This window comes from Lactuca sativa, chromosome 8 (genome assembly GCF_002870075.4).
Source record: "Lactuca sativa cultivar Salinas chromosome 8, Lsat_Salinas_v11, whole genome shotgun sequence".
Lineage (NCBI taxonomy): Eukaryota > Viridiplantae > Streptophyta > Magnoliopsida > Asterales > Asteraceae > Lactuca > Lactuca sativa.
The window spans coordinates 67,114,039-67,128,946 of NC_056630.2; the positions used below are offsets into that span (position 1 = coordinate 67,114,039).

Here is a 14,908-nt window from a genome sequence, read left to right on the forward strand (position 1 = left end):
GATTTCATTACAAAGTTGCCAAAGACGACAAAGGGGTTCGATGCTATATGGGTCATCTTGGATCGATTGACCAAGAGTGCCAATTTCCTAGCCATACGGGAGAGTTCGTCGACAGAGAAGTTGGCCGACCTGTACGTCCGCAAGATTGTCTCTCGCCATGGGGTTCCAGTTTCCATTGTTTCCGATTGTGATGTCCGATTTACTTCTCGTTTTTGGCAGAATTTCCACAAGGAAATGGGTACGAGACCGCATTTTAGTACGGCATTCCATCCGCAGACTGATGGGCAGAGTGATAGGACCATCCAGACCCTCGAGGATATGTTGAGGGCGTGCGTCATTGCTTACGGTGGGAGTTGGGATTCCCACCTACCATTTGTAGAGTTCACGTACAACAACAACTATCATTCCAGTATTGGCGCCCCTCCTTTCGAGCTGTTGTATGGGCGGAAGTGTAGGACCCCATTCTGCTGGGGAGAGGTTGGGCACAGGGTGATGGGTCTGATAGAGGTAGTTCTGCAAACTACCGAGATGATACAACAGCTTAGACAGCGACTGCAAACCGCTCAGAGTCGGTAGAAAAGTTATGCCGACCGACGCCGATCTAAGCTGGAATTTCAGGTGGGTGACATGGTTCTCCTACAGGTCTCACCCTGGAAGGGAGTGATCCGCTTCAGGAAGAGGGGAAAATTGGGTCCCTGTTACATTGGGTCGTTCAGGATTGTTGCCAGGGTTGGCAGGGTGGCTTATAGGCTAGAGCTTCCGGAGGAGCTTAGCCAGATCCACAGCACATTTCATGTTTCGCAATTCCGAAAATGCATTATGGACCCGGAGGCAGTGGTATCGTTGGATGACATTCAGGTTGATGAGCGCCTAAACTATGTGGAGAGGCCTGTGGCTATTTCGGAAAGGAAGAAGAAGATTCTACGGAACAAGGAAATACCTTTAGTAAAGGTACAGTGGGAACATCGGAGGGGATCCGAGTGGACATGGGAGCCGGAGGCGGAGATGCGCGAGCATTACCCGAAATTGTTTATTCCATCGGACTTCGAAGGCGAAGTCTAGTTCAAGTGGGGGAGAGTTGTAACACCCCGATTCTCAGGTATTGTTTAAATAAGATTTATTGAGTTAAGCTCTACTCGACGAGTTGGTTGACCTACTCGTCGAGTAGCAGCGGGGTGGGATCGCGTGTTAAGTAACATACTCGACTAGTACATATTGGGACTCGACGAGTAGGAGTTGGCAGATGAAACCCTAAATCTCGGGGTTTGCACCTCTATTTAAAGGAGCCTCAGCCTCCTTTAGCCTCTTTGCAGTCTTTGAGAGCTCCTTAAAAACCTAATTCGTGTGGTATTCCAATTTGGTGTGTCTTAAGCTTGGAAAGAAGGTTGGCTAGAAGAGAAAAGCTAGAAGTGCAAAGGAATTGAAGCAAGGAAGGTGTCGGAAGCAGAAATTACCTCAGTTGGCATCCCTTGGAGGTATCAAGTTGCCATCCTTACTTCCCTTTTTCCTTTTTGTTGAGTTTTGGGGTTTTCATTGATTTTGAGGTTGATAAGGTGGGCTATGGGCTAGATCTGAAGTTGTAACTTCAGATCTGGACCCTCCTTAAGTTTTAGAATCATAAAGTTGTTGTATTGGTCGTGATTGAGGTCCCTCTTAGGCATGAAGCCCCATTAAGAGCTTAGATTTGGCATTTAGAACCTTTGTAGCTATGCATGCACGTAAAGTTTGCAACATTACGCGAAAAGCATGCCCTAGAAGCTTGGATCTGTGATTTGGAGCCGCTGCATGGCTCAAAATAGGCATGTATGGAAAAAGGACTGAATGGCATCGGCGAGTCACATGACGATGACCGTGAACTCGACGAGTTGGATGAACAAATCGGCGAGTCCGATCAAGATTACCATAAGACTCGACGATTTGAAGAATATCTCGGCGAGTCGGATGTGTTTTCCCTAGGATATGTATGCGTGTGTATCCGTCGAGTTGCAAGAAGGGAACTCGACGGGTGGCCTTAAAGTTTGAACGAGAATCGAAGGAACTCGACGAGTCACCCCGATGACTCGGCGAGTTGGGGTTATCATGGACTGTTGACCTTGACTGAGGACTTTGACTCTGATCAAGGGTTGACTAGTGGGTTATGGAGTACCTTATAAGGTTAAGGACTTATGAGTATATTGTACTATGATCATAGGTGGTGGATCCTGTGTCAAGTGATCCGAGAGTTGGAGTTTATCTTCCGAGTCGACATCTGCAAGGTGAGTTATCCTCACTATATCGATAGGGTCTACGGCACCAAGGCCGGCCCTTTAGTTATTATTTTTATGGTATGTTACATGTGGTTATGATCTCTTAGATCGAAATCAGGGTAGACAGTATGCTATGCTCTTATGATCCGTAAGGATTGGTATGTTAGTGACCTGCTAGGTCGGTACTCTAGTTACGAGAGAATTCTATGATTGATGATCAGTGAGATAGATATGTTTGATGTTTGTATATGCCAGTATATGATAGTTATGTGCACATGGTTATTTGCTTGTTGATTGGGTTGAGGCGGTCCTGCTTTGTGCTGAAGGCCAACATACCCTATGAGCGTTCCGGGGAGACTGCAGGCCCACGTGGCGGACCAGTCATGCCGAAGGCTCGAGATAGATTCAGATAGACTGTAGGCCCAATAGGGCAGTCCATTCAGGCACATGGCCTAGTATGCATGTTGATTGGTTGATTGTTACTGATATGGCATTGTCAGTGTGGTATTGGTATTTTGGGGGTAGCTCACTAAGCCCTCGGGCTTACAGTTTCCAGTTTATTGTTTCAGGTACTTCAGGAGATCATGGCAAGGCGAAGGCGTGTCCGTACTGCTCCTCATCCTTATGTTATGATTTTGGGACACTCTGATGGATATTGATTTGAAAACATTTTTGTAAACGATGCTATTTGATTTTTATTTATGATTGAAAAAGTTTAAATTTGGCGTAAAATTTATGGATGTTACACCTAGGCTCTGATACTATTGAAGGGTTTTGAGCATTCTAACACTCCTAAGAGGTACATGGAACCCTAGAAACCTTGGATCTATGTTTTACTAAGATACATGCAAAATTGTTTTCCATGGTTCTTAACCTATCTAGCATAGCATGGGGAACTTTTAAACATAAATGCTAGAAGAAGAACATACCTTTTTGTTGTTTGGATTCCTTGAGAACCTTGTGAGCGTAGCACCTCAAGTTTGATGCCTCAAATATCTCACACGACACCACAACACTTGGAATAACCTTGAGAGAAGTTCACTAACACCTCAAAATCATCTAGCCCTTTTTCTTGTTTATACAAGTCCGATTTTTTCTAGTCTAGGGGTCTTTATATAGTTGTGGCACAAGTATGGTTACACCATGTAAACCCTAATTTCCATGGCTTTCCATATTCCATGATCCATGGGTTTGTAACCTCCACGGACCATCCATGGAGCACCTTATGGGTTTTAACTTAATCCATACAAACCATGGATCATTAGCCCACTATACAAGGACATATTATTTACACAATCAACCCTATATATTTAATTAGTCTCTTTTTGATCACTTAATTAATTCCAAATTCATTCTTTGATCAATACTAATTAAATAATATTAGAACTTATAATATATTAATAATCCTTAAGTGTCCTTTCTCTCATTTAGTTTATCCAAATGTTGAAATGCCATGCAAGCCAAATAGACCATGCTAATCGGGTCAAGTACATTCTAGGAATAGTTATGAACTTAGACACCTAATCCAACAGTTAAAATGCAAGACCTTTCTCTTCATAGTTCATTTCGATAAGGCTTAATTTCGATTCGACCAACATGAATTATTTGGATTCTATCATGGGATAGATGGGGTTTGGTGATAAATGGTAGTTTTGGATTCAGGGATGTCTCAGCTCTTCTAGGGCATCGATGATCATTAACAGTTCCACCACCAACGAGTTCCTACTTTAACCTTTTCTCTTCATTATCGCCATGGAGGGATTGAATGTGGCTATGAGGAATGCTTGTCAGTTATCGTTATTTTCGGGTTTTGTCACCCCTAATAGCGGACCCTCAATTTCTCATATTTTTTATGTGGACGACACGATGTTAATTGGGGATTAAATCAACTCCAAATTCGTTAATCTTGCTTGTATTCTACGGTGTTTCCAAGCGACATCGAGATCTAAGGTGAATTTCCATAAATCCTAGGTTTATGGAATTTTGGGTGCTTGATTCTGTGATTGCTCACTATGCTCGTATTCTTGGGTGTAAGGCCGATTCTTTTCCTTTCACCTATCTTGGCATCCTCGTCAGCCCTAAGATGGCTCTTAAAAGAAATTGGCAGCCCATTGTTGACCATGTTTAACGTAAACTTTCGGATTGGAAGGAAAAGACTCTATCTTTTGGGGGCCGTTTGACTTTGATTAAATCTGTTTTGGGAAGCCTTCCCTTGTTCTACATCTCTATTTTTAAAGTGCCTTGCTCAATCATTTAACTTATCGAAAAGTTAAGACGTAAATTCCTTTGGGAGGGGAGCAGGGTAGCAAGGAGAAGAACAAAATAAATTGGGTTGCGTGGAAGGTGCCGCTCGGGTCTAAGGATAAAGGACACCTTGGTGTTTGGTCCCTTTTATCCCTTAGCTCAACTCACTTGATCAAATGGCTTTGGATATTCAATCGTAAGCCTTTTTCCCTCTGGAGATGCGTTATCGGAGGCTTACATAAGTGTGATAGAACTTTCATGACTTTGTTGGCCAAGAAATCTTTTCTTGGTGTTTGGTTCTGTATTTTGCAGGTTATTGGCAAGCTTAGCAATTTAGGCATTAATCTTTCTGACATCTTTAGCATATATGTTGGAGACAGTTTTGATACCTTGTTTAAGGGCGAGGATTGGCTTATTGGGGTACTCTTAAGCATCAATTCCTTCTTCTTTTTGATCTTGATAAACGGAGCTTGGGTTCTGGTTTCGGAAAGGTTTGATCAGGGTTCAGTTTCCTGGGCTTTGAATCGGTTGCCTAGGAGTCCGTCTGAAATCTTAAAGCTGGTTCGTGTTACTGATTTGCTCAGGCAGGTCTCGATCTTAGGGGCTGGGGACGTCTGGAACCATGTTTTGAAAACTGGACCGGACCGGCCGGTTCGATCGGTTCAACCGGGAACCGGTCCCGGATCCGGTTCTTAAAGGCCAAAAAATCGGTAATCGTTTGAACCGATGAAAACCGGTAAAAACCGGTAAAACCGGTCAAAACCGGAAATTTTAAAAAATATTTATTTTTTTCATTTTTTGTATTTTTTATATAATTAAATATAATTATGACATCATCCAGTTTTTGAGACCGGTCCGACCGGTTGGACCACCTGAACCATCGAACCAGTAAGACGAACGGTTCGGTCTCCGGTCCGGTTTTCAAAACCTTGGTCTGGAAGTCGAGCCTCTCTAAGAATGGGAGCTATTATGTCAATAACCTCAGACAGCTTATCAACAGAAAAATCGCTACTCAGGTGCTAAATCCCACTGTTTGGGTCTCAATTGTTCCTCTTAAAATCAATTGTTTCGTGTGGCGGGCGTGCATGGATAGGATCCCTTCAGCTGATGCGCTGGCTCGTAGTGGCATTAACACAAGCAATAGCTTTTGTATGTTGTGTAAGGAGGAGATGGAGGTGACATATCATTTAGTCAACCGAGGGTTTTCTAAGAAAATTTTATTGTGGATTTTGAATTGGTGTCACATTCCCCCAAGACAGTTTGAAAAGGTTTCTGATTTCGTTGAGTTTGCAACGAACTGGGGCGTTGTCCTAAGGAGAAAAAAGTTTCTATTGCCATTTGTTATAGGTTCTTGTGATGTGTTTGGAAGGCGAGAAACAACATGGTTTTTAAAAAGATCAGGATTACCCTGCTTTTATTGGCCGATATCATTGTCACTTTCATGTTGCATAGAGGTAATTTTGATAATTATAATTAGACGAATTGGATTTATTAACCGTTTAACATTTTATATTATGTTTTGGTTTTTGTCCCTGCCATTTATCTTTTTAGGTAGTGGTTATTTACGTCAGTTAAAAAAAAAAAAAAAAAAAAAAAAAGAATAGGTTAGAATTGATGCGTGAGTATAGTGTATATCCATAGTAATGCCAAATATGCTTTCAAAAATGGTCCAAATACCAAATAAAGATAAAGTAGGGATTGGGCTTTGATTTTAATGACTCATTTATTTAGGATTTGTCCACACTCCACATTTGTAAATTTCATGCCGACATTAGTTTTAAATTTTCGAGTTTTCGTTCTAATGTAACATTTTAAGCTACACAATGACATCGATGTTTTGATCGGAAAGGATTTTTTTTTTTTTTTATTTTTTTTTTTATATTACGTTTCATGTTCATGTACACGTTTCATATTACAAAATATTTTATTTTATATATGTAATCCATGTTTTATATGTTATCATTATTCGAATTTAATATATATATATATATATATATATATATATATATATATATATATATATATATATATATATATATATATATATATATATATATATAATCAGATTATATTAATATAATATAATGATTAATACAAAAATTAATGAGTTAATTTGAAGAAAATTATGAGGTTTAATGTCAAAAACCGTCACCTAGACGAGAGAGTAAATTCGAGCAAATGAGAGGACTTCATCCGTTTTTGACCTAGGCATTATATATAGCCTGAGAAATCGAGTGAGAACCCCACTGGAGTTGCGAAAAAAGGCGAAGAAACGAGGAAGAAATCAGAGGTAGAAGGTTGTGAAGATTTTCAAAGTTTTTCTATAAACTAAGAAATTAATGCATGCTCATTCGGTTTAAGCTTGAAATAGTCCTATAGATAGATTTATATGCTAATGAAACGTATTTTGGTTCAACCTCTTGTCTCCATTCAATTCAATGTATGTAGTGTTGTGTTATATTTCGTTTATAAATTGGATTATAGAAAAGCTCATACATTGTAGAAAGTTGAAAGTTTTTTATCGATAAGAACAAGGTCTTCGTCAACCTTATTTAAACCTCCAAGTTGGCGCTTAAGTAATAGTTAGGTGTGTTTAAACATTAAATATTCCTCAAAATACTTAATTTCAATCAAATACTGACAATATTCGTCCACCATAAAAAAAAAACTCATTTGTGCATCATGTACCCTTCTCTCCCACTAGAGTATTCATTAACATCACCACCACCATCAGCTCCTCCACCATTATATCACCAACAAGCACCACCACCACAACAACCACCTCCTCAGCCGCATGCCACTGGTGTTCCAGCTCAATACGTAACTCCTCCTCCCCTTAACGTCAACTGGTCCAGCAGCCTTTGTGCCTGCTGCTCCGATGTCCCCAACTGTAAGTCCATGGCTAATCACCTTCTTTTTCTTCTCTTTTACAAGATAGAACGAAATATAAATCTAGTTTCTGAACCACAGGTTGCTTAACATGTTTGTGTCCTTGCATTACCTTCGGACAAATAGCTGAGATCATTGACAAAGGGAACACCTGTAAGTAACTTATTATACTAAATGTATTGGTACCATGTTGTCAAAAATGGGTTTTTGCCGATGGTGTATAAGTGTTCATTGTTTTAGATATTTGAGATAAACATATTAGCCAATGTGTTATACAGCTTGCGGAGAACATGGGGCCCTCTATGCCCTAATCCACGCTCTCACATGCTGTGGATGCATGTATTCTTGTACTTATCGGACTAAGATGAGGAGTCAACACGGGTTGCGTGAAAATCCATGTCCTGATTGCCTTGTTCATTTTTTCTGTGAACCATGTGCCTTGTGTCAAGAGTATCGTGAACTTAAGCATCGTGGATTTGACATATCTATTGGTAAACCGATCTCACTTAAGTAACATGTGATATGTTTACAATATACTATTGTATTATTATATATTATAGTTTGGTTTTGAGGTTTATTTGAAATCCAGGATGGGAAGGTAACATGGAGAGACAGAATGATGTACATATGCCACCGGTGGCTCCTGGAGGAATGTATCGTTAAAACCATACACATAGCTCATTGCGAGAAATTGAATTTTTAAAGATGTACGTATAAATTATCTCATAAAGTACCTTTGTATTATTTGTGTATTGGTATATTGAATTTGTGCTAAGCTGTAGTATATTTGTGCTTGAGTGGGCGTTGTAAGCAAATTTTATTATACCATTATTTTGTGCTTGCCACCATTTCTGATGTCACTAGCCAAGTCCATAATTTAGAACTTCTACTCTTGTTATTGAAGGCAATCTCATTGCGATAATGCCACACGATACAAGCTAGAGCAAAGAGCACAACCTCGACACACCTTTAGGGACGGTTTTAATGCGTTTCGGTGTGGCACTGGCAACCCCTAACTTTTCTGATCGTAGTGGAAAACTTTTTGATTTTTCGATTTTTTTACTTATTTTTCATGTATCGGCAACACATGCTATGTATTCCTGCGTCCGTTCCTACACACCTTTGAAGTTTGTGATTAGCTCTCGAACCTTCATATCAATAGATCCTATGGTGACTGGGATATGCCTCCACCAAAGAGAAACGTCAACTTTAATCTCTTTTACAAAAATACAATCCAAAATAAGATGAAACTCAGTTTCACTGCAACTGTGACATGACAGAATGGGCAAAGAGAAGTAATCAAATTGAAACCAATTCTACTAAGATTATACCGTGTCAGAAGTTTACCAAGTCTGGCTTTACAAACAAGAATGGTAGCTTTACCCGGAACTATTGAATTCCAAGTCGCTTCAATAGGATTACGGTCCAAAATAACCCAATAATTAGTTTATCGCATAGATGACACCGTGTAATTAACAAACATCATCAGTCCTGCCCAAATCCGTTTGGTGTTGTGTAGTGGTGTTCAAAACCGGATATCCGAAATTTCGTATCCAAATCTATATCCGAAATTCCGAATATCCAAATTTTCAAACACGGAGTCGGATATCAAAACAGATATCCGAAAATTCTAAAATTTTGTAATTACTAAATATTAAGTTTTATATCAATATTAATCTCTTACATTTAAGTGTCCACACCACACGTAAAGTTTTAAAGTGTTGGTTTTCGGTTAACAAAAGTCATTAACTTTTATTTTGTACTCGAAAAAAAAGGTGTTGCTTTGTGTCTTCAATCATATATATTATCAACGTATAGTCATATTTGTATGTAATATTATATGATAATATTAACTTGTGAATATTACTCCAAATTAAAGTAAAACAAATATATGAATGCTTTGGTTCTTCATATTCCCGTGACTAGCTATGCATCACTACAAAGACAAATGTATTGATGAAGGGGCTTTTATGGATATTTTTAGTTATTAATAGTGATATTATAAGATATGAGTCTTTTAAAATAAAAAGTAAAGATAAAATCAAAATCATATTTTTAGGATTTCGGATATCCGAAATATCTGAATTTTACAAAACTGATATCCGTATCTTTATCTGAAACCCGAATAGCCAAATTTCGGATATCCGAAAATCCGGATATCCGAAATTTCGGATAATTTATGAAACACCCATAAAATTCATGAACAATTTAAACTTTCTAAACCAATTAGAAACCATATTTATTTACAACATAGTTTTCAAAATATGTTTAATATCAAATTTTTCTCAAAATCATAACACAAAACACGAGGAGGTGCATCCTCGTCCATCGTTTCCTCCATTTGATTGGTTTCTTCTAACTACTCTTGGCTCGAAGTGGTTAACAGTTCGGCTGTAGTTTCCCTCCTCAGACTATTCTTCATTCAACTTTAAGTTTCATAATAAGTGCAGTGGATTCATCCTTAGTATCATGTAATATTCGTCCCATCTCCTTCCTTTTTCGGTCATCATCGCCATAATCATTTCTTAGGCTCCTTCTATCGTGATTGGTTCAACTACTGACACGACCTTAGGTGCATGCTCAATCACACGAAGCTCAGGTTGTTGGTTTCCATTACCATTTCTAAGTCTGTTGCGTGTTCTTACCATGACATTCTATACACCAAAGTAGACGTTCACTGTATAGTGGTGAGAATTAAGATAGGGAAAGATTTATTTACGATAGACGTATAAATCTCCTTATCACTCTGAAAAGTTATATGTCAGTGCTAATACCGTAATTAAATGTTTAGAAACCTGGATACATATAATTTCTAGATCCGATCGGCAATAGACCATAAATCCAACCAAACAATAACATCCTAAAGCATATAAGGCATCTTATAACTATAGCATAAATCATTTAGCACATAAAACCAATTTACGCATCATTCCTAAAATAAGCTAGTGCTCGTGTCTATTTAGGCATATTTCCTAAATATAACACACTAATTCTATTTCGCTTAAACTAATGATTAAATACCAATTGTAACATCCCCAATTTCACGGTCAGAAAAGTCTAATTTGTATATGCTTATTCAAAACCAAAGTATCCTTTTTGAGGAATAATATTACAGAACTTGTTCCCAAAAACGTGATAATGATACTATCAAAGCATTTTCGAAGAAATGTATTTTATTTAAATTAAAACGTTGTGATGTCATCGTCAATACAGAAACATAAGCATAACGGAATATTACAAGCCTTATAGTAATTAAACTGGTAGCCTAATACTCATCAAATCTCTCAGCTGAATGTACTTTTAAATCGCTATTTGTGATACGATAAACTGAGTGAGTTAGGTTGGGAAACCCGGTGAGTACGTAGGGTTTTCAACTCACAATATTATAATCAGTTTGTTGTAATCCGATTATCCATTCCCATTATTCTCACTCTGTAATCCTAGATTGATGATCTTAGGGGAGTTTCCCCCAAAATACCACCACACAAAAAAAAAGCATAAACACAAACACTCATGTCTGGCCCAATCAGCCTCGGGCTGGAATACCAGGCATGTCCACGATGGGTCCAGTCATCCTCGGTATGGAATATCCTCGTATCATAAGCATATTGGCCCAATCAACCTCAGGCTGGAATACCAACACGTCGGGTCCAATCAACCATCGGGTTGGAATACCCAAGGTTTGTTGGCCTACAGCCTCAACCCTACCGCTCCTCCCGAACCTCCGTGCCTATGGCTTACAGTCGACCTGCACCAAGAATCTTGGCGTACCTCACAAAGCAGGAACGCCTCAACCCATCCACACACAAAATGTCGACATATAAATAATTAGGATCAAGTAGTCACATAATACAGACAAACAACAATCATACAGCTCACTACTACCTACTAATACTCTCATAACATACAGTCCCAATACCAGCTAACCCCCATAGAATGCATAACCATAAGTCACCAAAGGTGAGTTAACCACCCGAATAAATGGTCCTACTCTAGAGCAACAACCAAATAGGGAACATGCAAGAGATCCTAGACCAAGAGTTCTCAGGCTATCCTACATGACCGCCGACAGTCCCTAAGGGCACTCCATAGATGTTAAACAACAAGCATAGATAACATACAGTTCTATAGGTTATTACCACAAAGCAACACACTCAATATTAGGAGACAGATCTAACTGATCATTACAGCATAACAGCATACTCGATACCAGAACATAGATCTAACATATCACTATAACATAACAGCATACTCAATACCATAACACAGATCTATTAGATTACTACAACATAGCAGCATACTCAATACCAGAACACATATCTAATAGATCACTACAGCATATCCGTATGCTAAATATCAACAATCCAACGAATACATGGCCGTATATACTCAGAGGTGAGATAATCAGCCGGACAGGTGATCCTACTCTAGAACCACAACCAAACAAGGAACATGTAAGAGAGCTCAGATCAAGAGTCCTCAGTCTATCCTACATGACTATATACAGTCCCTAGGGCATCTAACTACTAATAGATAACCAAAAATAGTGGGCCGACATTGGTGCCTTCGACCCACGGGTGCAGTGAGGCGAAACCCACCTCAATATGGGCGTAGATAATCACCATAGCAACGAAGAACTCTACCAACTTCAACTCACTTCCAATCACCTATAGAAAGATGCTTGAGTCAATACCCGATCGCAGGTCATAGTCACTTGTACAATGACCTCCTCACATGAAATGGCGATTAGGGTTTCACATAAAATGATAACTAGGGTTAGTGTTCCACACTAACCCCCCCCCCCCCCCCCTTTTAAGGACTTAGTCCATTAATTCCAATATTATTGCATTAAGTTAGTTGCAAAGGTTTATTAATTATTATTTTAAGTTTAATTAATAGTTTTACTCTGGGTCCCGACCAACTCCAAAATTAGGGTTTCTTGATGTTAGGGTTTCCTACTCCTAAAATTAGATTATTAGTTAATATTATATATATATATATATATATATATATATATATATATATATATATATATATATATATATATATAAATCAGACACCACCCACTGCCACCTCGGGCAATGGTGGTCAGCGGTGGTCCACGGCGGCTGGAGGCGGCAACCACCACTTCATGGTGGCGATGGTAGGGTTTCCTTGATTTTTTAGGCCGAGAAACGCTTATACAACATCACACCATCAAAACACACGCATTCACACCATAATACATACACACAACCACCTCTCACGGTGGTTGTTGGCGGCAGAAGATAGTAGCATGGTAGCAGCCACCATGGTTGGCTAGCATAGTGGTTCTTCGGTGGCGACAAAGAGGTGACGTCTAGAGATGAGGGGGTATAAGGATGGCGGCTGATATATTGATAGGGTTAGGGCTTATATGAATAAGCAGGAGTAGGGTGACGGGTTTTAACCCGTCTAAATTCAAACTTCATATCGTTTTCACACTTCCAGCCCCTCCCTCCTCAATTCTTTTCAATCCAAGTCCATATTTTACACTTTAGCTCTTTCTTCAAAAAATCTATTCATTTTCAATCCAATAACTACCAAATAGCCCTTGCTTCACTAAATTCTTTACATTTCAAGTCCTATTGTTACAATATAGACTCCAAATTCCTGAAATTATAACATTTAATTCCCCGGGATAACACTGATCAGTTATTACGACTTTAGGGCTAAAATAAAATAAAATACAAAATACATCTCGGGGTTTTAGGGCTATTATTTAATATTTAATTTATTTAATTGTATTTATTATTGTTATTATTATTATTATTATTATTATCATCATCATCATCATCATCATCATCATCATTATTATTATTATTATTATTATTATTATTATTATTATTATTATTATTATTATTATCCTTATTTATTTATTTACTTATTTTATTTTATTTATTTCTTTTTATTAAACAGAATACTACAATTTAAGATCGGATTTTCAGGTTTTTCGCATTGGATTTTCGGATGCGGATATTTTTGAACACCTCTAGTGTTGTGTTGGGTGTAAAGGTTGTTAAAGTCTATAATAAAATGACTAATAAAGATGTGAAAAATGCCCAAGTACCCCATGATACACAAGTGCTCTAGTTCTTATGAGAGCTCCGTACGGGCTGTGTAAAGATTAAATCACCATTTTCCATATCGAACCATTTTAATTTCTAAAATTCCACAGCCATTTCCCTAACTTAGCAAGGTTGAAGGATCGTAGGCTTCGAATGTACGAACCCCCTTTTTCTATGCAATTTACAGTTTTATTCCAGGCAATTGACGTATCTTTTTTATTGTTATTATAGCCACACCAAAAAAAATTCATGCGTATGCATTCTAGATGATTTATAACAGCTTATAGTGCTTTGATGATGAAGAACAAGTATAATACAAGACTTTCAAGAACAACTTTCGAAAGGATAAGTCTACCACCATATTATAACTTTCTCGCCTTCCAAGTGGATAATCTAGCTTGGAATTTGTCAATGAGAGGTTACCACATGCTAATTTTATACATCTTTCCACCTACCAGAACTCTAAGATAAGTGAAGGGAAATGAACTGACACCCCACCCAAGCCTCCTCGACATACTACTAACTTTCAAATCATTCACCCCCAACCCAATTACGTTGCTTTTGTGAAGGTTAATCTTAATACCATACGCATGGTAGAAGCATCTAGGAAAACGAATAAGCTTTAGTGTGTTCTCTTTAGACCATTCTCCTAAAAATGGCATTTTCCGCGTATTGCATGATACATGCAAGGTTTGTTATTTGGGAGACACATACCTTTATAAATCCCTTTATTAATGGCTTCTATAACGACCTCTTGAAGATCTTCCATGAAAATTATGAAGAGGAAAATAGAAAGCGGATCACCTTATTGGACACCTCTTTCTGCCTAAACGCCTTAGTAGGATTGGCATTAACAAGGATAGAAATTTTTATAAATGTGATACAAGAAACCTTTTCTGGAGTACCATTGTTGCCATTATCAATGTCCATGGAAATTTTGGAGACAGATCCTTTAAACACTTTTGCTAGACTTGTGCTCTTAAGCATTTATGCTTTAGCAACAATCAACATATGTGTCAGGTCAATTAGGGTCACGTCATGGTCCCTCATATATTAGTCTTTAGTAAACTAACTATATAACTCAGGAAGCGAAAGTAGAACCAAGTTAATGGCCAGCTCCCTTGGGAAAATGACACCCAACATACCAATCATGTCAATATGTGATTTCATTTTCAGAACATGCGCACACACAGAGTTTCCATCTTGATGTTGACATGCCAACAGGGCTTGAGTAACTTCGTACTTTTCAATTTGAGGAAAGCATGACTTAGGGAGAGTCACTTGAGGAGGAGGAGGAGGAGGAAGAGTTGAAGAAGCATGATCTCGAGTTCCACCATTGCTCGAAGAATGGGAACATTCTGTCACCTTAATCAACATGTGGAAGATCATCTTCAGATAGAGGAAAAACATTTCCAGGAGAACGAGGAAGACCATTGTTGTCTG

At 38.4% G+C, this 14,908-nt stretch overlaps 1 protein-coding gene across 2 annotated transcripts; it reads left to right on the forward strand.

The window, feature by feature from the left end:
- The first annotated feature begins 7,138 nt into the window (after positions 1 to 7,138).
- LOC111886711 (protein PLANT CADMIUM RESISTANCE 3) lies at positions 7,139 to 9,025 on the forward strand. Of its 2 annotated transcripts, XM_042897131.2 has the most exons (5): positions 7,139 to 7,380; positions 7,461 to 7,532; positions 7,658 to 7,870; positions 7,969 to 8,086; positions 8,284 to 9,025. In XM_042897131.2, the coding sequence occupies exons 1-4, from the start codon at positions 7,173 to 7,175 to the stop codon at positions 8,040 to 8,042; spliced, it is 567 nt and encodes a 188-aa protein (XP_042753065.1). In that variant the 5' UTR covers positions 7,139 to 7,172; the 3' UTR covers positions 8,043 to 8,086; positions 8,284 to 9,025. The 2 variants fall into 2 exon arrangements, with proteins under 2 accessions (XP_042753065.1, XP_023738721.1); XM_023882953.3 differs by lacking the exon at positions 8,284 to 9,025 and having other exon boundaries at positions 7,969 to 8,227.
- Positions 9,026 to 14,908: the final 5,883 nt, after the last annotated feature.